General features: G+C 44.2%; 2 protein-coding genes across 2 annotated transcripts in view; both read left to right on the top strand.

The window, feature by feature from the left end:
- The window catches only part of PSMA1 (proteasome 20S subunit alpha 1), a 376,247-nt gene that overhangs the window by 253,731 nt on the left and 99,149 nt on the right, over window positions 1-23,367 (top strand). The window lies entirely within an intron of this gene.
- Window positions 12,083-22,348, top strand: CYP2R1 (cytochrome P450 family 2 subfamily R member 1). Its single transcript, XM_083471225.1, has 5 exons — window positions 12,083-12,418; window positions 16,250-16,391; window positions 19,347-19,979; window positions 20,840-21,169; window positions 21,993-22,348. Exons 1-5 carry the CDS (start codon window positions 12,098-12,100, stop codon window positions 22,169-22,171), a joined length of 1,605 nt encoding a protein of 534 aa, XP_083327351.1. The 5' UTR covers window positions 12,083-12,097; the 3' UTR covers window positions 22,172-22,348.

The raw sequence follows: 23,367 nt of genomic DNA, 5'->3' as shown, positions 1-23,367 counted from the left end.
TAGACTCCTGCTGCCTCTGTATATTTCCCCGAGACACCGAATTCAACAAAGTTGCGTTTGCGGTGTAAAATGCTTAAGGTCTGGTCACTTTAGTAAGGGCGGGGGGCCCTAACCGCGGGTAGATGGGACGGATCAACGAAACTCCATTCAAACACCAAGTCAGGGGCGTCACTCGTGTTACCTTCAGCTTAATTTTTGCACAAGCATCAAAGGAAGCTGAGTTGCTGAAACCTTTGAACGCCCTGCCCCCGGCATCTAAATCGCACTAGGCAGAAAACCAGAGGCAGCCTGATGATCCATAACCCCACTCCAACCATTGAATCAATGGGGATTGAATCAATGGGGGAGGGGTGCCCTGGTGCACACACAGACCCTTTACCTGTTTCTCACGGGGAAGATAGGGGCTATTCTCCGTATTTCTGAATAAGGATCGTGATAGGTGTATGCACAGTGGTACCTCAGGTTACATACGCTTCAGGTTACAGACTCCGCTAACCCAGAAATCGTGCTTCAGGTTAAGAACTTTGCTTCAGGATGAGAACAGAAATCGTGCTCCGGCGGCGCGGCAGCAGCAGGAGACCCCATTAGCTAAAGTGGTGCTTCAGGTTAAGAACAGTTTCAGGTTAAGAACAGACCTCCGGAACGAATTAAGTACTTAACCCGAGGTACCACTGTACTGAGTTATATTTAAGATCTCTGCATTGTGGAGATCCTCCGCCAACACTTCGAGTGCGTTTGCCTTGCTCGCTGCAGCAGGTCCCCCTGGATGCAGTGCGGACCGGAGGCGCGCTACTGCCTAGGCGCCCCCGAGGGCAGCGCTGCCCCGCGCAGGGACGGCCTCGGGGCGTCGCGAGCCAGTCAGCCCGGAGTCTGCCGGAGAGGACCGACCGCCGCTCGCCTGCTCTCTCTGCCCAACGCAACCCTGGTGCCAAGAAAGAGCCCCCGGCGGGGCATCGCCTTGTCCAGGGCCTCGTGGGGCGAGGGGGGCGCAGCTCCCCGCGCCTCTTGCTGCAGGAGGCGGCAGCGGACAGGCCGTCAGACCACACGCACGCCAACCCCCCTCCTCCCTCCCGCCGGGGTGTGTGCCTGTTCCCGGCTTGAAGTGGTCACGTTCCGCCCGGCAAGTCTCCAGCTGCTCGGCGGAGCCGCGGGCACTTGGAGGGCCAAGCGCCGCGTCCGCAGCGGAGGTGGAGGAGGAGCGGCGGGGGGCGAGGAGCGACAAGAGGCGAATCCATCACTCTCCAGGGGACTCTTAGTCATGGCCTGGCCGCCGCCGAGTCGTGCCTGGCGCGGGGACACCTGCTCCTCCCGGCAGGATGTTTGGGTTCCCGGGAGGCGCTAGACATAACAATAACAAGCCACCTTCGCAAGGAAGCCGGAGCGGGAGGGGTGTGTGTACTTTTCCCCTTCGAGGGGTGTCCTTTTTTTCTCGAGAGGGACATCTCGTAATCCGCGGGAGATCCGTCTCTCATCGGAAGCCGGATAGGTACAGATCGCCCCGTCTCCTCTTTGCGCCTACACAGCAAAGCTTGCGTGGCAGCTTCACTGGAGAATCAAACTGCGTTTCCTCCCCCCACCCCCGCCCCCCTGTAGGATTAAGAGGATTCCTCGTTTATCAATCTTCCTTTGGCAGCAAGAGAAGTCCCGGCTCCGGCTCGAATTTGCCACGGGCACGTGGGGGCGGGGCCTAAAGAGGGCGGGGGAGGGGAGGTTGTGGGGTAGCTTGTTTGCAATAGCTAAAGTCCAGAGCACGTCTGATTTCTCTCTCCCTCGTCTTTCTTAAAAACTTAGCAGGGGCTCCCCGGTGCCCTCGGGGCCAGCACGGGTCTCTCTCTGCTTGGCGCCAGGATGATCCCACGTGCAGGTGAACCTGGGATCGGGGAAAGGGGGCGCGCAGGCGGCTTTAGAGGCGCCAGGGAGGCGGCTGGTGCTCAAACAGCCCGGTGTCTGGTTAGATTCGTGAGCTCTAGAAACCTTTCCCTGCCTTTCAGCGCTTTGCGTTCTCCTTTGTGGCTGGGGGAGCCGATACAGGCTGGGCAGCAGCAGATAGCTAAGGTGTGGGGCAAGGGTCGTCCCTGAGTATCAATCTAAAATAGGGTGGGGGGCGGGGAGGGAGACTTTCTCCACAGCCACCCCTGCCTCCTGCCACGATATTTCTCTCCTCCCAGTCCAGACCCAGCCAGGCAATTTCTTTTCCAGAGGGTGATGACCAGAAGGACATTCAAAGAGTAATGCTGGATCCGGCCAGCGACCCATCTAGTACTGTAATGCATCCTGGTCTCCCAGTGGACAAGCTGGATGCCCAGGGGAAAGCCGTGTGCCGGACCCCAGAGCGCTCTCCCCTCCTGGGGGCCAAGGGATGGATGGGGAAAGGCAAATGGCGAGCGCGGAAAAATCTGTGGCCGCCACAGCCCTGCCAAAGAGGATGTGGAAATGCCCTCCTCCTGGATAAAGCGAAGGGCTGAGCCCCTGTTCCCCGCTCTGCCGCTATTCAGACGTGTTTCCAAAGCGAGTGCCACTCTTAACAGGAGAGCGGATCCTATTCTCCTGTTAATTTGCTCACCGGCGGTCGATACGAAACCAGCCGTGAAAAAGCAAAGAGAAATTCCAATGGATATATTTTTATTTTAAAAGAAAAGAATGCTTTTAGGTTTAGAGCAAGACCAGATTGGGGGTGGGAAGGATGAAACATCACACCTGTAACGTTATGGTCCTGAGCATTTCCTTCTCTGCAATGTATGGCACCGAGTAGGCGCTCAGTCCTCTGCTTGGGAACGAATTAGTGAAGCGGTTTCTAGCGGAAATTGCTAGATGTCCAGCCGTTAGAATAAAGAAGAGCGCGCCCCGTATTTACTCCTGAGTAGTCACATTGGATACGAGGGTTATGATCGTCGAAGGCTGCGAGTACAATTTCTTGGGAGTTAAGTCCTGCTGAACCGATTACTGTGCAGTATTAGCAACTTCTGAACAAACGCACATAGGATCGCGCTGCCCATTATGTAGGCGACCACTTGAGGCACGCTTTTTTGAGAGAAGTCTCATTGAGCAGTGAGGTCTACCTCTGAGCAAACACACGCGTTTCCCAATTCATTGGATTTGGAAATAGGAAGGAAACAAACATTTGGCACCTGTGGGGTCCGCCTGGAAAGACTAATAAAACCGAAGTCTCCAGTTAGCAAAATGTAAACAGAGAATATTTTAAAAGCTCTATATGAGAGCCCCCAATTTCGGGGGCTCCGGTGCCTTTAAAACTTGATTGACAAACAGAAACCCAGCAGGTTAATACTTCCTACCATTTCATGTGCTCAGCTTCAATATGCAAACTTGCCTGGCTGTTTCTGGCCAAAGGAATTCGGTCCTTTGATCTCTTACGTCACAGCGCAACCCTAGCGCTGTTTACTCAGAAGCGTGTCCTGTTGAATCCAGTGCGGGATTACTCCCCAGGCATGTGGGGCTAGGACTGCAGCCTAAACTGGCAAAGTAAATATGGTGAAGGATCGCAGCTCAGTGGCACAGCATCTCCTTGGCATGCGAGAGGTCCCAGGTTCAGCCCATAGCGGCAGCCAAAAGACACTCCTCGCCTGAAACGCTGCTGCTTGTCCGTGTAGAGAAAACTATGCTGAATGGACCGTTGTGCTGCTGTGTGCAATCGTCTGGCAGTTCCCGCCTTGAAGGTCTGAGGGCTGCAGGCACAGCAGAATCACAGGAAACTTTAACTCACGTATATCCCTTTCCTCTCTTAAAGGGGGTTTATGTCTTCTTCCATTCATTCATTCATCCGTCTCGTCTGAATCAACAAACACCCTCTGTTTAGACACGGGATTCAGTATCCCCGGAGGAAGCTCAGAGCAAGCAGAAAGTAGTCGGATGCTGACCAATCCAGGATCTGCCTGATTTCCTATAATGTATTTGATTTTCAGGCACCGGATCAACAGCTCCGACGTGGGTAAAGCTGCTGTTTAGAATTCCACCTAAAATGTCCAAATGAGCGTCAAATTTGATCTCAGGGAGTGGTTGGAAGGTGAAGGGGTCCAGAGACAACCCCCTAAATCTCTGACGTGCACAGGGTCAAAGCAGTAGTAAGGAGTTGCAGTTGTCTTGGGGGGAGGGGGGGACACAGGATTGCTGGGTCTGAAAGAAACGTTAAAGCAATCTCGTAGGAAGAGTTAGGTGCCCTTTTCACAAAATCGTAGAACTGGAAGGAATTCCCCAGGGTCATCTAGTCCAACCGCCTGCAATGCAGGAATTTTCACACACACAAACACACACACAAACACACACACTTTAAGGAAGGAGGGTGGGGGAATTGGGGGAAGAACAACTTGTGTGCTTGCTATTGAAAGAATCTGTGGGATACTCCTCAAACTAAGACGCTCTTGAGCCACAATGGTTGAGAACTGCTGGGTCCTTGCGAGGGTGACCAGTCCTCAGAAAGGAGCAGCAATGCCTAGTGGTTTAATGGGATGGGGATGTTACAGATGCCCTTGGTAGTGTGGCTAGTTGTTCAGCAAGTGGTGGACCTGGAGACTGAGGTCTAGGGCCTCACAGGACAGCCCAAGGGACCACCCAGCCAGCGGGATATGATGGAAGCAGCTGCAAACAGGCCCTGCTCGCCACAGCATCTTTCCTTTCCCCTTTTTCTTTTAAACTTGCAGGGAGGACATGGCCAGCTGGACATGTATGTTGCTGAACTACAAAAACAAATTTAGACAAGACTTATAAAATATATTGAAATAAACAGGGTTTGGAGTCTTTCAAAACTTGGTTCAGAATGTCTCACCAAAAAATGAATTCCCCCATGATTCACTGCCATTAAGAAAATTAGTGTCACTGTGGGCTCATTCTAGCTTAATACCTCTGGGACAAGTGAACTGTTCCTTCAGCCAACACTTTTTTTTCCTAAAAACTGAAAGAGTTAAAGAAGCCAGCTGTCTTTTATAGCAACTGGCTGCTTTGCAATCAAAATGAGTCAAGGAGCATGCGAATGCTCTGGGTTAATCCCAATTTCCTGCTCAGCCGCAGCCAAGAAATGTTTTGCGCCAACTCTGATGACATTAGTTAGGGCAGATCTACTCCACAAATTTAAAGCATATCTAATGCATATTTAAAGCGCATGCCTTATCCCAAATAAACCTGGTAACTGTAGTTTGTTAAGGGCTCTGTGAACTGTAGTTCTGTGAGTTGGAAACCACAGTTCCCAAGATCCTTGGGGTGGGGGATCATGTGCTTTAAATGTATGGTGTGGATCTGCCCTTAGTCTGTTGAGATCAGCAACCCAGAAATTGCTGGATTAAAACTCCCATTATTCCTTTCCATTGGCCATGCTGGCTGGTGTGGATGGGAATTTGAGTTCCAACAGCATCTAGAGGACCATAGGTTGACCTGATGGAAGAGTTTACATATGGACTACATCTCAAGGCATGCCTCTGAGCCAAAGGCCCTAGGGTTATTCAGGTGTACAGTTTAACCCATCTCATCACCAATGTGACAACCTTTTGCTCCGAGTCATGATTTGTTGACAATGAGTTAGATTGATGATCTACCCACAAAAGTCCAGGTAAGGAGAGGAGAGTTCTTTCTGATCTAGAAGTATCATCAAGGTAACAAGCCAGGGAATTCAGATGGGAGAAGTGAGAAGTTTGTTCTGTCTCCTCCCCCTCAGTCACTATGATCCCTTCTGCTATTCCGTTGGACTCACCTGGAGCTGCCTCCACCCACCTCATTTTCTGCATCCATCTTTGTTTCCTGACTTCACCACTTATATGAGAATTCCTAGAGCAGGTGGAAGTGCCAGGTGGATTTGTGCTTACAAGAATTTTTAAAAAATGCATTTCTGGAAAAAATGTGTTGACTATATTATATCTGTTAAGCAATGAATTATTCTGTCTCTAAGCGCAGTAACTGTAAATACAGTAATGTAGCCATAAATGTAGATAAATACAGGTAGGCATGCTTGTCCATAAGAATAAATCCAACAGTAAAAAAAGCAAAGTGCATTTTATTAGGACCAGAACACTGTCACGAAGTAGTGAGCAAGCTTCCCCAGAATCTCCTTCAGTCTGGAAAATGTAATTATAAATATAATAATGACTTATTACGACACAGTAAAATTAAGCAATATGGTTGGCGGAACTGACTCAGCTTACAGGATCATTTCCCTTTCTTTCTTTTTTTGTTTTGCTTGTAAAGGGGTGGTTATTTTCCCTTTAGTAGTTGAGAAATTTAAGATGAGCAATTTTGGTGAGCAATATTTGTTGAATCCTCTTTCCCTCCTCTATCACTGTGGCTAAACCCTAAAGTTGTGTTCTATCTGCCTCACATAAATCACCCTGAAATCAGCTGAGATATGGCCCAGTTATCTAGTTGTCCCTTTATTTGTTATTACAGTTCCATCCTGCATTTCCTCCAAGCAGCTCAGCTTTGTATACATAGTTCCCCCCTTCCTATTTTATACTCACAACAACCCTGTGAGGTAAGTAAGGCTGAAAGGCTATGAATGGCCCAGGATCACCCAGTGACTTTCATGGCTGACTGGGGATTTGAACCCTCCTAGGCTCCTAGACTACCATCCAACACTCTAACCACTACACCAAACTGGAACTTCTCCTGCTTCTTCTACAATGTTGCCTAAGCTGTCACTGTGCCATAAATGCCTTAAACCTACCAACAGCTATTTAATTTCCTACATTTTTATTCTTCACTTTGCCCAACATTTCCTCCATGGGCATGTGGACAGTGTTGTCAACACAGTCCCTGACTGATTGCCACAGGCTGTGCTTCTGCTGTTTCTGTCATTTTAATGAGGGTTTTTTTTTCTATTTCTCCCCTCTTGACCTGAGCACATACAGTGGTACCTCGGGTTAAGTACTTAATTAGTTCCGGAGGTCCGTTCTTAACCTGAAACTGTTCTTAACCTGAGGTACCACTTTAGCTAATGGGGCCTCCTGCTGCCGCTGTGCCACTGCTGCACAATTTCTGTTCTCATCCTGAAGCAAAGTTCTTAACCCGAGGTAATATTTCTGGGTTAGCAGAGTCTGTAACCTGAAGCGTATGTAACCTGAAGCGTATGTAACCCGAGGTACCACTGTATAGGAAACAGTAGCCATTTTCCTGGTGCTGTATTGAAATACCTTCCCACCAGTAGAAGGTAGAGTATAGAATTGTTCCGTTCAAAAAGTAAACCCTCCTTGAAAGATCATCTCATTTAATGTACATTTAGCTCTTATTTACTTAATATAAAACTCACACAGATTTAAAGGATTTGAAAAAATTGCTCCCCTGGAAGGAGGGGGGTGGGCTCATGACAGCACAAGACTCTAGCCAATCAGTGCATTGAGAAGTGTTGTGCAATGGACTTCAACAGGTGGGTGAGACAACCTGTCAACCATCTAATGCAGGCATCCCCAAACTCAGCCCTCCAGCTGTTTTGGGACTACAACTCCCATCATCCCTAGCTAACAGGACCAGTGGTCAGGGGTGATGGGAATTGTAGTCCCAAAACAGCTGGAGGGCTGAGTTTGGGGGTGCCTGATCTAAGGTCATGCTGACACCAAGTGACTGACAAGTGAATTGTCCCACAAGTTGACCCATGGTGGGGGGAAAGGCCAAAAAGGTCCAACAATGTTTCTTCTTTTATGCTGCAATGTAAAATGGTAAAAAGGTAAAGGTAAAGGTACGCCCTGACCATTAGGTCCAGTCACGGACTGATCGGCAAGCCCTGGGCTCTGTGGTTTAGACCACAGCGCCACCCACGTCCCTTGTAAAATGGTAGAAGGAGGTAATGGGATCCAGCACCACAATCAGTTCCCTGGCACTGTTTGTTCCTGTATTGAACACCATATCTGTATTTCTTCAGTAGAAATTTATGACCTCACTGAAAATGTGCTAACTTTCCTAACATAAATTTAGATAAGCATCTCATGATACACCCATGAATTCATAGATGCCTTCATAATGTCTCATTTAGATTTATTTGCAGATGGAGGAGGATGTTCCCTCGTTTGAACCATCTCAATTGCTTCACACTACCATGGAAATATTTTTCCATCAGTTATTTTCAAAGCATATAAAAGGAACTTGTGTTTGTAGGTTTGTGTGGGCACACAAATTTAATAGGATGTTAAATGGAGGCTGTCCTTAAATTCAGTAGTATACCCTGCCTGTCATGCAGATGTGAAATGATTTGGTGAACAGACGGTCAAGCCAGTTTAAACCATACATGAAAGCTGTTCAAATTACATAGTCTTTCAAATTACAGAATCTGGAGTGGAAGCATTGTAAGTGGACTGCACTATAAATGATTTGGAAGCACAATGTTCCTGCTTTGAACATGAGGCTCAATTATCGCGAGATAGATTTAGATCCCCATATCCCATATCTTTTGTACACCAGCTGGAGAAGGCTGTGCTATGGAAGATAGCATGCATCTCTCTCTCTCTCTCTCTCTCTCTCTCTCTCTCTCTCTGTGTGTGTGTGTGTGTGTATTTGCATGTACCGTTCAGAAATTTCCAAGGGGATTGCCATGTTGCAGTAAAAAGTTCTTGCCACCAAAACATTTTAATTAAGATAATAGTAAGTATTTCTGATAGTATCAACATGACTTATGATTAATCTTCCAGATAAAATCTTCTTGGCACCTCATCTACTGAAAGTCTTATGAAACAGAGTCTCATACTCCAAATGAAAAATTAGCATGCTTATTCAACATGTTTTTCCTTAAAGGGAAAAGGAAAAGAAGTTTCTCTAAAGTTTATTTTTTTAATCGCAGATTTATGTAATATTTTGTTATGGCTGTTCTAAACTAACTAGTACTGTGCTGAAAGCTGTCCTCCAGTTTCCTGAACATTTTCTTTCACTATTAAAGAGGCATTTTGATTGATTGATTGATTGATTGATTGATTGATTGATTGATTGGTTTTGCCTCATTCTCAAGGCACTTGAGATTTTTTTCATTATTCCTTTAGTTTTGTACTTAATTGATCTGTTAAAAAAAAAAAAAAAACCTGGGCGGTGATGGTGGTAGGAATGCTCTGGAGGAATTTATCTTGAAGTCAGCAAAGCTTTTGACAAACTTTTCCAAAATATTTTGATTAGCAAACTGGTTAAGTGCATGCTAATGATGATGTCACCTGGTGAATTCATAGATGGTTAGAAAACTGTACACAAAGAGTGCTCATCAAACTGGAACAAGGTAAGGAGTGAGATGCTGCAAGGCTCTGTCCGAGGACCAGTACTCTTCAACCTTTTGTATCAATAACTTTGATGAAGGGGTGGAAGGAATCCTTATCAAATTTGTTGGTGATGCAAAACTGGGAGGGATAGTAAATGCCTTAGAAGACAGGAATTATATTCAAAATTAACCTGGAGAGCATGGGAAATTGGGCTGCCAATAAAGGAAATTCAGCAGAACCGCCAAAGTTCTGCATTTAGGACTAAAATAAAATAAAATGAATAGGTATAGGTTGCAGGGCCGGCCCCAGATATTGGCACCTGAGGCAAATAAAAAATGGGCATTCTCCCAACTGTAGCTTGTTAAGGGTGCTTTTAAAAATACAGCCGGGGCTCCTCACCCCCGCATCCCAATGCTGATCTTTTCTCTCCCCTTATTTCCCCTCAATGTTGATCTTCACTCCTTGCTTGTTTCTGATCCTGATCTTCACTCCTCTCTCGTCTCTGAATGTCCCTCTCCCTGAGAGAGAAAAAACGTGCTGGCTGTGAACCAATTCCCTTGAGCGCCTTTTCCACCACCCACCTCTCTCTTGCAGCAGCACACAGTGGGGGGTGGCAGGCACAGACATGCCACCCATCACAGCTCTACAGAGTCTGCTACCTAAGGCGGTTGCCTCACCTTGCCTCATGAGCAGGCCGGCCCTGGCTTGGCAATAGTACACGTGAAAACAAAACAAAAGCAAGCCGAACATGAGCCAAAGAAGTGTGATGTGTCTGTGAGGAAGAGGAAGAAGATATTATTTTAGGTTGTAGCAATAAAGGCTTCCAAGCTGCAGGAAACAATAGTTCCACTTTATGTCATCAGTACAATCTCCAATTCTGGGTAGACAAATTGGAATGAGTTCAAAAGACACCAAAGATAATTGGAGATGTGGATCATAATTCCTATGAGGAGGTTGTAGGAACTGTGTGTGTTTAGACTAGAGAAGACTGGAGGGAGGAACATGACAGCACTCCTCAAAGACCTGAAGAGCTGTCACTTAGGCGAAAGACATAATCTCTGATCCTCAGGGCAGTTCACAACAGTAGTGTAACTAGGGTGGTGCAAGTGATGTCTGAACACCGAGTGCAAGATGGTTGGGAGGAGATTCACCACTGCCTACAGAACACAGCTTAAAATCATTATTATAGCATGAAATCTCACACATTCAAAGATGATTTTCACCTTTATTTAGTTATCTGAAAATCAAAATTACCCACATGTAATTATTAAAACCATTATAAACAGTTAAGATTAGTTTCGATCATCCCTTGTGACAAATTTAATTTTTTTATAACAAAATATGAAAACTTTATATATGAAATGTGTTCAATTATTGTTCAGTTATGGAGGGCAGGGCTAGATCTAATGAGCTTAAGTTACAGGAGGGTAGATTGATGAGTCAGCCTAAGGAGATGCTTGTTGACAGGAAGAGCAGTTGTACAATGGAAGGGCTCTCTCTATCTGCAAACATTCAGTCAGATGCTGGACAGCCTTCTGTTGGCCACAGGAAGCTGCAGGGGATCAGGGGGTCACTCAAAATCAGGCAGAGGAACCTTCATTTATCTTCAGATCCAAGCCAATGTTCTTCGTTGGGGGTCTGTTCACACATTCTGTTGTTTATAGTCAAGCCTACAGTAAACTGAAGAAGTACAGTACATTTATATGTGAAACAGCCCTTTTCATACCAACTGGTCTTGGTGTCTATTCTACCACAAGGAAGTAGCAACCATGATTCATGTGGTGAGCCACTACTTGCAAATAACTCACCACATACTGGGAACTGCTTATCATCATCATCATCATCATTTTTAATTTGTATACCATCTTTCTATCTTACAATGCTGAAGGCGGTTTACCAGCTGAAGAAACAAAAACTGTACATCTTACAACAATCTAATGCAATACAAAAATGTGATAATAAGACATAACTTTAAAATAGGTAACCTGTATCAAAAGAGTAACATTCAACAATCATTACAATAGTATTAAATAATAACAACAACATATAAAAGTTAAACAGCAGATACAATAAATAATTTCTAAACTATAATCAATAAAACAACAGCAAGCCACAGTACATAAAAGAATACAACACAAACTGAGAAGCAGAGACTAGAGGGTGGCGCAAGGCAGGTGGAAGGAGGCCTTGCCTGATGGAGTCTCTCCCCTCACAGTTCTTCCTTCAGGAACAGCTTCCATGAAGTAAATTAAAATGCTCTCCATGTGACAGCCATGTGTACCACAGCTTTGTTGTGGCATCAAGTACACACACACACACACACACACACACACACTGAAAACTGCAAGAACAAGGAGTTTCAGGTTTGACAACTGGAAATGCTACAAAATTATTTTTTAAAAAAGAGTATAGAAATGAGTTGTTCTTTTAACCTTTGCTCTGAGGATGGGGAAGCCAGCGGAAAGAGCTTAGCGCTGAAAGGAAGGGGTTTTGCCGGGAATTCTCAGGCTTTCAGAAACGGGGAAATCCCTGCCTCTTTCCGAAAGCCCCCCCTGCTGCTGCCCCTGACCTGAATTTGCTATCAGGTGAGCCTTCCCCGCCCCTATTCAAATCAGTTTGCAGCAATTGCTGCCTGTTATGCAAGGAAGAGCCGCTGCTTATGATGAAGCAAGCTTGTGTGGGGAGATAAACGCGCGTCTTGACGGGGTGGGAAATGGAGTTGCAGCTGCTCCCGTGGGAACTCCCGACCCCCCCCCCCCCAGCATCCCACTCGCGAACTGTCCCCAGGCGCAACTCCAGTACAAGCGCGGCGCGAGAGGAGGGGCCGGGGGGGAAAAGAGCGCGAGGCGGCTCAACCAATCAGGCTCGGCTTCGCCTGACGAGCGCCGCCGGCGTCCTATAAGAAGAGGCGGCAAGCGGCCCGAGGGATGTTGTTGTTTCTGCGTGTTTGGAGAAAGAGGAGAAAGGGAGCGCGAGAGCAGAGCCGGCGACTGGCTGGCTGGGGCCGGCAGGAGCGGGAAATGTGGTCCGGGGTCCCGGGAGTGGGCTCGGCCGGTGCGGCGGCTGTGGGCGCCGGCGTCCTCGTGCTGCTGTTGCTGCCGCTGGTGGTGAGGCAGCTGCTGAAGCAGAGGCGGCCGGTGGGCTTCCCGCCCGGCCCGCCGGGGCTGCCTCTCATCGGCAACATCCACTCGCTGGCCTCGGAGCAGCCGCACGTCTACATGAAGAGGCAGAGCCAGCTCTACGGGCAGGTACTGCAGCCCCGCGGGCGGGGGGTTGGGGGTCCCGAGGAGGAGCTGGCCCTGGGGAGACCAAGCGCCCCTCGGTCTAACTCTTAGACGTTTGCCATTTCCAAGACCCCTCCGTTAAGTTGTAAGACGAGGCTTTTCCTATTCACGTGAATAAGCCCCGATCTGAACTCTTTCCACATCTTCACTTTCAGATCTGGGTTCAAGTTTCGCTTCCTCTCTGCCCAAGGCTGTTCTTTCCTGCCCTTGCAAGACAGTCGTATCCATGTCTACTCTAGAGTTGGAAGGGGCATGTAATCTCATGGCTGAGATCTAGTCCAACCCCCTGCAATGCAGGAATCTCAACCCCGGTCCCATCTCATTTGAAACCATACCGGACCCTGCTTAGCTTTGCTAATGTGCTAGTTGTTCTGTTGCTAGAAGTTGAGCCCCATTCAGTTAAATGAGCTTCCTCTCGGGCAAGAGAATGCAGTTCTACACCCACTTAACCTAGGAGTAAATCCTGTTAAACCTAAAGCTTATTTCTGAGGATTTCACTGTTAGCCTAGTGGCCAACTTGCAAGAGTTGTTGTTGGAGGCAGACCTCAGTTAGGAAAGCACTTTACAAACAAAAGAATTATATAAGACTCACCTTGTAAGTGAGGAAGTCATAAAGGCTTCGTTACAGTGACCAGTTTTTATGTCAGGAAGGTTTAGGAGGCTATTCTAAGCTTAGTTACCGGTACTTGGGATTAAGTATCGCTGAAATCAACGGGACTTTATTTTAAAGTCACTTTATGTTTTGGCTGTTGCATATTTGAACTGCAGTAACAGTGGTTTATTATTTGCCATTTTGTATTGAGTCTTGTTGTGTTTGGCACAGAATTCTTAAAATATATAAAGTTTGCAGTACAATCGTGAGACTTGGTTGCATCATAGTTATTAAATACCATTTTGTAAAGGTGTGCACCTGCTTTTTTTCAGAAAGTTGCCTAACTTGTCAACCAAGCATACCAGTGCAGTATGTTGCTAATACTGTCTGTTAATACAGCTCCAAGTTCAACATTATAAAAAAAAAAAACTTGCTTTACATAAACCCTGTGACCCTTGTCAAAGTGGGCTGCACTTTGTGTCTCAACTCTGCTAGATATTTAAGATGCCACAGGAATCTTTGTTTCTATTTTACATGTTGGACTATAGTACCAAACTAACTCCACCTCAAAACTGCTTAGGTTTGAGATGTGAGTTAGAGGGCTTTCTTATTTAAATTTCTAAGAGAATGTGGCAAGTTTTAAAAAACTGTTATAGAACAGGGGAAGGAAGTCATCAGTAAAATGAACATGTCTTCCCTTTGCGGGGTAACACTGAACTTGGGGCACTCTCAATTTAAGCCTCATCCTGCACGCCATCCAGATTACTAAGCACATCGCCAACATGCACCATGAAGCTGCAGCCAATGAGGACTCTTAACATATGTTCCTGATGTTAGGGGACTTAAGCCAGTTTGCCTTTCATATTTATCGAGCGGAGTACCAGCACAGCCACAACTCGTTAAATATACTTTCACAAGAAATGGCAAAGTCGTTACTTTAGTTGTCTGCTGCTGCATAGTGATGACATGCTGGTCTATATACAGAATAGCACCCAACACTCCTGCTCCATGAATGGAACTTTCTCCTCCTTTTCCTGGCAACACCCTGCACGCCCTCAAAATCAGCTTCAGAGGGTTGGAAAACTCCACTGATGCTGCTTTGGAGACAACCAATAATCTCCCACCTTTTCATCTTTAAAAATTCTCTCCGGGACAGCTAGAAAATCTTGATTAAAAACATTTACAACAAATTAAAATGTATCAACAGCTGCTAGAAGCATAAACTCAGTTGGAATGTTGACAGTTTACTATCCTACAGGCTCGTTGCCAATTGCTGTAAAGAAAGGACATGTTTTTTAATACTCTTTGGAATACAGGATGTTTTCTACTGCAGGGATGCAAAGAGGACAGTCACAGTGCCTTGGGTTTCTTGTGAAAAAATATCATTACTCATAGGAACAAGAAAAGGAGTGACCACTAGGACATTTCTCCTTAAAAGTTTCCCTTAGTTTGTTTTTGTTTGTTTGTTCGTTTGTTTGTTTAGTGATCATATCAATCATAATGAGTCACAAATAGAAACACTTTCCTTTAGCTTATTAAAAGGAACATTTGCTGACAAAAACTGGAAACCGAAATCAGAATTTTAAGCTTTATGCAATTTTTTATTAACTGCAAAAATAATGATTCCATATTGAGCTATTTGATCAGTATAGAAAAATGATAAAATATACTTTCTTGTATGGTATACAATTAAACCATGGTTTCCCACTATGTGAATAAGCCTGCATAAGCCTTCTCCTTCACATACCACAGAACTAACCACAGTTCCCTGTGGCGTCTTAAATGTGGCTTGTCTGGACCAGCCAAGTATTTAACAACTTGCCTGGTAACCTTAAATGAGCAGGAATTCCATGCAAGCAAGAGGTTTGGCTCACTCTTAATCTCAGGGTCATGGGTTTGAGCCTCACGTTGGACAAAAGATTCCTGCACTGCAGCAGGTTGGACTAGATGACCATGGTGGTCCCTTCTTACTCTAGATCTGTGATTTTATGATTCTAAGTCTGGCAGAGGCAGGACAGATTTCTCCATGCCTCCTCCAATAGTCTACTGCAGGCATAGGCAAACTCAGCCCTCCAGATGTTTTTGGGACTACAATTCCCATCATCCCTGACCACTGGTCCTGTTAGCTAGGGATTGTGGGACTTGTAGGCCCAAAACATCGGGAGGGCTGAGTTTGCCTATGCCCAGTCTACTGCTAGCAATGGAGGAAGGAGCAAGGATCAACCTGTCCTCCCTGCTTGTAGAAGAATTTTGTTTAAAGTAGCTAGTATGGAAACGTGGACTAGGTGTGCATGCTAGTAATTTCTGAACTTATTTACAAAACTGCTTTAAACTCTGGTTGGTGAAAGCAAGTTTGGATAAAAATGGGGTTTCAGACCCTTGCTTGCTCACTACAGTGGAACCTTGTGTTACGTACTGTCCTCCTTGCGAACGCTGCTGGTTACGAGCTAACCCGGAAGTAGATGCCCCTTGTTGCAAACTTTGCCCTGGGATGTGAGCGGTAGTCGCGTGGCGGCAGCGGGAAGCACCATTAGCAGAAGCACGCCTCATGTTACGAGCAGTTTCGGCTTAAGAACAGATCTCTAGAACGAATTAAGTTTGTAAGCGGAGGTACCACTATATAGCTTAAATTAAACAACTGTTTTCTAGTTTGGATGTCTTCTAAAGATAGTGAGGCACCTGTTGCGTAATCTTAACAGAAGCATGCCTCTTACTGCAGAGTTTTTTTCATCTTCTGCTCAGGGACACTTTGTTCGTGACGTGTCATTCCTGCTGCCACAGAAACATATTGCCAATTTATGTTTATCTCTTGTGACAGGTAATGCATTCACTTTAAGAATGATGCAGACAATGTTCCTTCTGCAAAGTGAAGCAATAAGTAGGAAGCTCATGTGTCTGACAGTAAGCCTAGCCAACATGTTGGACTGGAAAGATATATTATTGATGTTGTATGATAGTTCCAGAGATGTATGTTGACATATAACCGTCTGTGAATGAAGGCAAACTGTGATATTGTTATGCAACTGTAATCTTTCTGCATAGCACATGTAGCATATTTGTGAGCATCATGTGGTGTTAGAAGGATACCTGTTGTGCTGCCCACGGACCAAACGAACATTTCTAAAGAAAAAGAAACTAGTATTTCTCTCTCTGCACACCCCCCACCCCAATTCTTGAAAGTGACATGTAATTTTTTTTAAAAGGTATTTAGCCTTGATCTTGGAGGGATATCAACTATTGTCCTGAATGGCTATGATGCAGTAAAAGAATGCCTTGTTCAGCAGAGTGAGATTTTTGCAGACAGGCCATCTCTTCCTTTGTTCAAGAAGCTGACAAAAATGGGAGGTACGTGTTGTTGTTGTTGTTTTAATAGAGACTTATTAGTGTATTGGGTATATGCTTTTAAAAAAGGTGCCTGCAATTCTGTCGTCTTACTAACTTTAAAGAAACAACCCTGAGAGCATTTTTCATTTGTATGTACTTTCTGACTTGGTCTGCAAAATTCCTCAAGCTCTGTTCCAAAGGGCAACGTTGGGAAATCAAACTTGAAGCTGGCTGTTGATGTGCACTGTTGGAAATGTTGTCCTTTAGCCAGGAAGAATAAGATGGCTTCATACTTAGGCAGGCTATATTTCTGATCATTCCATCCCTTGAAGTCCGCCCCCCGCCCCCAACTCTACCCACCTCATAGGCTCTTTCAGTAAACATTACATCAAGAGTGCAATGGAGGCAGGAACAATAACCCTCCTGCAATCCCTTTCTCTTATACAGTACTACTCATGACAATCAAATGTGGGGAGGAACAACTGGAAGAGACAAGGGGGTGGCCTGAGGCACTTGAGTAACGCCCATTCATTCTTGTGCCAAGGTTAATGCACACATAGGAAGCACTGCAACATTTTGGTATTTGTGTATTTCACGAAGGTATGTTTAATGCACAATTCCTTTTTAACTGTAGCTTTGCTGCCTTTGCTTTTATCGTTGTGAGAGATCCATTGTAGAACTAACAGGTTGCCATTGGTTAGGAACCCTTACTACAGTGGTTCAGCACCTGTTTTTATTATTAATATTTATTGAATACTGCCCTATACCCGGAGGTTTCAGGGCAGTTCACAGAACAAAGACATGCCCCCCCCGCAGCAGTATAACAGAAAGCTAAATCTGCCACAATCTAGTAGAAAACATGGAAAAAATGTAAGAATATGCTAAACTGTTTCATTTAAATTGACTGGACTTTATAAAAGTGCTTAACTTGTGCCCTAGACTTGTCCCTCCCTGCCCCTACTCACTGCTTGCAGAATTTGGAGCACATTGATAATCTCATGGGTTGTTTTTTCTTTCATTTTTCATTTGTACATTCCTTAAATGTTCCTTAAAAGATACTGCTGAATTGCATTTAATACCTTTTATAAATGCCTTTCATCAATTAAAAACAAACCTATTCTCTAATGTTTATGCAACAGTGATTTGCAGTTGACTTAAGCTAGTAATATCAAAATGGGTGGGCTCAAATTTGTGTGGCACCCTAGTAAATTGGCATCCAGAACCCCATGTGGGAAAACACAGGTGACATTGAGCAGAAAAACCAATAGGAAGTGTTCTTTTCCATGACACTCCTCCACTTAGAATTGTATCTTCCTAAGACTGCTTATTAGCTTATGACACTTTGTTTACATGTATTTGCACGTTTAGTGTACTCTGCAAACCAGATTGGGAGATCAAGATACATAGCTAAGTAATACAGTGGTACCTCTAGTTGTGTTCCGCTCTTGTTATGGACTTTCAGCTTACAAACGTGGCAAACCTGGAAGTGTTTACTTCCGGGTTCGCCACATGCACAGAAATGATCTGCGCACTTCACATAATGCGCAGAAACACTCAATCGCACATGCACGGAAGAGGTGCTTTAGTTGTGGACTTTTTGGGGTGCAAATGGCACCCTGAAATGGATTAAGTCTGCAACTAGAGGTACCACTGTACTCTGATGACAAAGAAGCACCTTCATGTGGTAGCATGCAGTTACGGCAGTTGTGTTTGGAAATCATTGCTTGTACATGTTCAGTGCTGTAGACAGTGTTAAGAGCTGAAAACATACCCTTTAAAAGGTAAAAATGAAATATATCTTGGACACTAAAATGAAAAGCACCCCAAATTACTAAGTGCTTGAAACGCTTCAAGGTGGTGAAAGCTCCAGAGATTGAGTTTCGTTTCTTTTGGGCATGAGAGCATTGGAGAATTAATGTGTCCTTGTAAAACCTTATTTACAATCAGAGTTGGAAGGGACCCTGAGGATCATCTACTCCAAACCCCTGCAATGCAGGAATATGCAGCTGTCTCTTATGGGAATCGAACCTGCAACCTTGGCATTGTTAGCACCGCACTCTAACCAACTGAGCTATCCAGCTAGCAGGCAACTTAGTCACTAGTCCTGCATCAAGTTCTAACTGCACCCTAAGGGATACATAAGTTTTAGCCAACCCTATTAATAAAAAATATATATAAATTAAAAGATTTTTTTAAAAAAAGGGTTTGGAAGATTTTAAAAATTGCATGTAAATCTATTTATCTGTCTTCTGTAATTTTACAGCAATTCAGTTCCTCAAGCATAATCTAAATTAAAAATGTCTTTAAACAAGTTTTGTCACTCTAACTCAAGCTGCTTGTCTACTTCACACTCTGTTTCAAAAGCTGTTTACCTTGTGGGACAGGTGAGAAGGTATACTGGTTTGCTGTTAAGAAACACTCTACACACACACACACACACACACACACACACACAAAATCATGGATGTACAGAAATAGTTGGTTGATCTTTATATCTTTGCCTAGCACTACCTGTGTTGGTGCCTGCCTTCCCCCCGCCCCACTTGCCTTTTTGTATTTGTAAATAAGCATCTGTAAATAAGCCTCTCCCCCCCCCCCCGCTTGTCCTTTTGTATTTGAAAATAAGCATCTATTACATAAATCACCAGTATACACATTACAAGGAAACTGGCTTAGGAAAAGGCTACCTTGAAACTTCAGGGAAGTGGAAATTGGCATTAAAAAGAACATTTTTACGCATGCAGTTGCATTTTGCGTAGGTATAATGTTGCATGCACTTAAAACATAGGACATAATTCTGAAGTCATTAACTCTAGAAAGATAACAGTAAAACTAATTCACTGTGATGAATTTAGGATACCGTTTTTGTTTGTACATGTGTGTAACTATGTGTGTGTAGCTGCAGATCATAAAAAGATCATATGGATGAAAGAAGTAAGATCCTGGGTTAAACATATTGACGCTCGTATCTTTCAGGTTTATTGAACTCAAGTTATGGCAGAGGTTGGACAGAGCATCGCAAGCTGGCTGTAACAAGCTTCCGTATTTTTGGATATGGTCAAAAGTCCTTCGAAAGCAAAATATCAGAAGAATCAGTCATTTTCCTTGAGGCCATTGATACCTATAAGGGCAAGCCTTTTGATCTGAAATACTTGATAACAAATGCAGTTTCAAATATTACTAACTTGATTCTTTTTGGAGAACGGTTTACATATGAAGACACTGAATTTCAGCATATGATGGACATATTTAGTGAAAACATTGAACTGGCAGCTAGTTCTTCTGCATTTTTGTATAATGCTTTTCCATGGATCGGCGCCTTGCCCTTTGGAAAGCATCAGCAACTCTTTAAAAATGCATCTGAAGTCTATACTTTTCTACTCCACCTTATTGAGCGTTTCTCACAAAATAGGAAACCTCAGTCACCAAGGCATTTTATAGATGCATATTTTGATGAGATGGACAAAAATAAAAATGACCCCGAGTCTACATTTACAACAGAAAACTTAATTTTCTCTGCTGGAGAAATAATAATTGCTGGAACAGAAACTACAACAAATGTTCTAAGATGGGCAGTGTTGTTCATGGCTCTTTATCCTAATATTCAAGGTAAGTTATGCCATATGCCGTGATGTGTTTTGTTTTTATGATTAAGAATGTGCATTCCAAGCACGGTATTAACACCACTTGTTAAATCTTTACCCGATCTGAATACATTAGGTTGAAACTAGAGTTTGGTCCCACTGGAAGTTGTATCCTTTGAGCAGAGTTTGTTCAGGATGTGTCTGCTGGTTGAAAAGGGGCCTATTTCCCAACTTATCCTTCCCAGTTACTGACTCCATGCTGTTCTACAGTATTCCACAAGACTCCAGAGTAGATTTTAACAGGGAAAGTAGGGGAGGGAAACTGACAAAACAATGCTGCATCATCTATTCAGCTGGCTGTACTGGAGCACAGTCGTACCTTGGAAGTCGAACGGAATCCGTTCCAGAAATCTGTTTGACTTCTAAAACGTTCAAAAACCAAAGCCAATCAGAAGCCTGGGAAGCCCTGTCGGACATTCAGGTTCCAAAAGAACGTTCCAAAACTGGAACAATCACCTCAGGGTTTGTGATGTTTGGGAGCAAAAACATCTGAGTTCCAGGGCATTCAGGATCCAAGGTACGACTGTATTTGGTTCAAAGGTCACACCTGACACCATAAAGTATGCTTATACCACTTCAACAGTCATGATTTCCCCCCAAAGAATCCTGAAAATTGTAGTTACCCCTCACAGACCTACAGTTCACAGCACCCTTAACAAACTACAATTTCCAGGATTCTCCATGACTAGTGGATGTGGCTAATGTACACAAAATCAGTGGGGCTACAAATATATTTAAAGGTTTCATAGTTAAATATAGAATGAATGTGTCTACTTATTTTTGCCAAACAGTTACTCAATAAACTAAAAGCTTTTTCTCCAACAGGGCAAGTTCATAAAGAAATCGATTTAATTATTGGGCCGAACAAAACACCTTGCCTAGAAGAAAAGTGTAAAATGCCATACACTGAGGCAGTACTGCATGAAATTTTAAGATTCTGTAACGTAGCTCCACTAGGTATTTTCCATGCGACTTCTAAGGATACAGTTGTACGTGGCTATTCTATCCCTCAAGGCACTACAGTCATTACAAATCTCTACTCTGTACACTTTGATGAAAAGTACTGGAGTAACCCTGAAATGTTTTGTCCTGAGAGGTTTTTGGACAGCTCTGGACAATTTGTCAAGAAAGAAGCATTCATTCCATTTTCACTAGGTAAGTGTACGTACTTAACCAAAAATCTAGAAGCAACAAGTTTGTGACTAGACGCAAAATGGTTAGCATGCTATATCTACCAACCAAATATTCCGAAGGCTTTGACTTCATAAACTAATTCATTTTAAACTTCAGTTGTTAATCATCAACTAAACCAACTATTTTAATACAAAGGTTGTAATGAAACGAAGGCAGCGAAATCGTGAGCTTAGACTCAGACTTAACTGAGTGTCGTAACAGTTCTTGTCTGATTACTGTACATGAAACAACCCACTTCCAGTTTAGAAAGATTTTAAAAAATGGTATAGGCTAGTGGAATCTTGGCAACAGCAGCCTTATCAGGCTCTAAAGATTTCACTATCCTGCTTATCTGAGGGGGAAATTACATGTGGATCTTGCACTGTGCTGGTAGGACAGTGTGTTCTTAACAGGAAAGAACTGCTCTCTGGAATGTTTGGACATCAGCCATTAGTTTCCTCATACTTGGGCTTATATGTAGTTTATGCAGAACTGGTTTATGAAAATCATATGTTCAAAAGAATTAAATGCCATCAGGTTTTTAACAGATTGGTAGTAAAGTAACTTGAGAACCATGTTTTTCCAAATTCTAAGTTGTCCCTCTTTTGCTGCCATGATTTTAGAATGGTGCCTAAACCTTTAACAGAATGGGCTAATTAATGGCTTACCAGAATAGGATTTGATTTTTAAGAGATGCAGTACTTTCTTATCATAATGGCACCTGTACTTTTTGATAAACGACAAAAAACCCACAGCTATTTCCTTTTAAAATACTATTTTCCTTTCTTTCTTTTTTTCCCTTCAGGGCGAAGGCACTGTTTAGGCGAACAGTTGGCCAGAATGGAAATGTTTTTATTTTTCACCTCATTACTTCAACAATTTCATCTGCATTTTCCTAGTGGTTGGACTCCCAACCTTAAGCCAAAATTAGGCATGACTCTGCAACCCCATCCATACCTTATTTGTGCAGAAAGGCGCTACTGAAGACACACCTAGTGCCAACAGTTCAAAGTGTGAGGCCTTGGGGCCAGAGGCATGGAAATATCATGAGAAGTAATGTTTCTGTTCCACGCTTTCCTGACTCAAATGCCCAAATCATTCCCTGCATTGTTGTTTTTTTAATGCCTGGTGTCCATCTTAAAAATCCTTCAATGGTGTAAAGGACATTGAGAGAGATGGTTTTTGAGGGCAGGTGATGGAGAATGAGTAGAAGGTGCTCCACCGTATTCTCATGTGTGGTGAATGGGATAAGAGTGTAAGAATGGCCTGCTGGATCAGGCCAATGGCTCATCTAGTCCGGCATCCTGTTCACACAGTGGCCAACCAGATGCCTGTGGGAAACCAGGGAGATGACGCAAGAGACCTCTCCCCTCTCATGGCTTCCAGTAACTGCTGTTCAGAAGCATTGCTGCCTCCAACTGCGGAGGCAGTAGCCATTGACAGCCCCCTCCTCCATGAATTTGTCAATCCTCTTTTGACGCCATCCAAGTTGATGGTCATCACTGCCTCCGGAGGGAGCAAGTTCCACAGTTTGACTGTCTTAAATCTTCCATCAGTTATCTTCACTGGGTGTCCACAAGTTCTAGTGAAAGAGGGAGAAAAACTATAATTTTCCCTGTGGGAGCAGTTATAGCCTAGCAAAAACTTTTCTGTACATCAAGCTCACCCAATTTCTTTTTTTAAAAAAAGCTTTCAAGCCACTTTTTCACTCCACTATCTCATTAGTACTTGCCCTCCAACTTGTACATAAGGCCACACAACAGTCGTCCGTAGCACAGAGTATTCCATGAGTCTGGAATTCTTGTTGGCTCAAAGGAGGACAGTGGGGAAGATGCATGTGCACAAAACCCTAAGAAAGTGAAACCTGTGTGAGTCACTCCATTCTGAAGCTCTGGCAAAAGCCTTAAGGCAACTCTACCTACGCTACCTAGTGGCGCCTAGAGCACTGATGCATTACAGAATGTAAGTCTCTAGCTATAAGCTGGGTACAGTGGTGCCTCGCAAGACGAAAAGAATCCGTTCTGTGATTCTCTTCGTCTAGCGGTTTTTTCGTCTTGCGAAGCAAGCCCATTGATGGATTAGCGCTATTAGCGGCTTTTAGCGGCTTATCGGCTTATCGGATCAGCTGATAAGCGGCTTAGCGGCTTAGAAAAAGGAGGGGGAAAGGGAAAAAACCCGCA

The sequence above is a fragment of the Podarcis liolepis genome, assembly GCF_965112155.1.
Source record: "Podarcis liolepis genome assembly, chromosome: 1".
NCBI lineage: Eukaryota > Metazoa > Chordata > Lepidosauria > Squamata > Lacertidae > Podarcis > Podarcis liolepis.
The sequence above is the reverse complement of the archived record's forward strand: the minus strand, read 5'-3'. Positions and strand labels throughout refer to the sequence as shown.

Coding starts and splice junctions, on each gene's coding strand:
- CYP2R1 (XM_083471225.1), top strand. CDS start 12,098: ATGTTGTTGTTTCTGCGTGTTTGGAGAAAGAGGAGAAAGGGAGCGCGA. Junction 16,392..19,346: donor GAAGCTGACAAAAATGGGAG/GTACGTGTTGTT, acceptor CGTATCTTTCAG/GTTTATTGAACTCAAGTTAT. Junction 19,980..20,839: donor TCTTTATCCTAATATTCAAG/GTAAGTTATGCC, acceptor TTTCTCCAACAG/GGCAAGTTCATAAAGAAATC.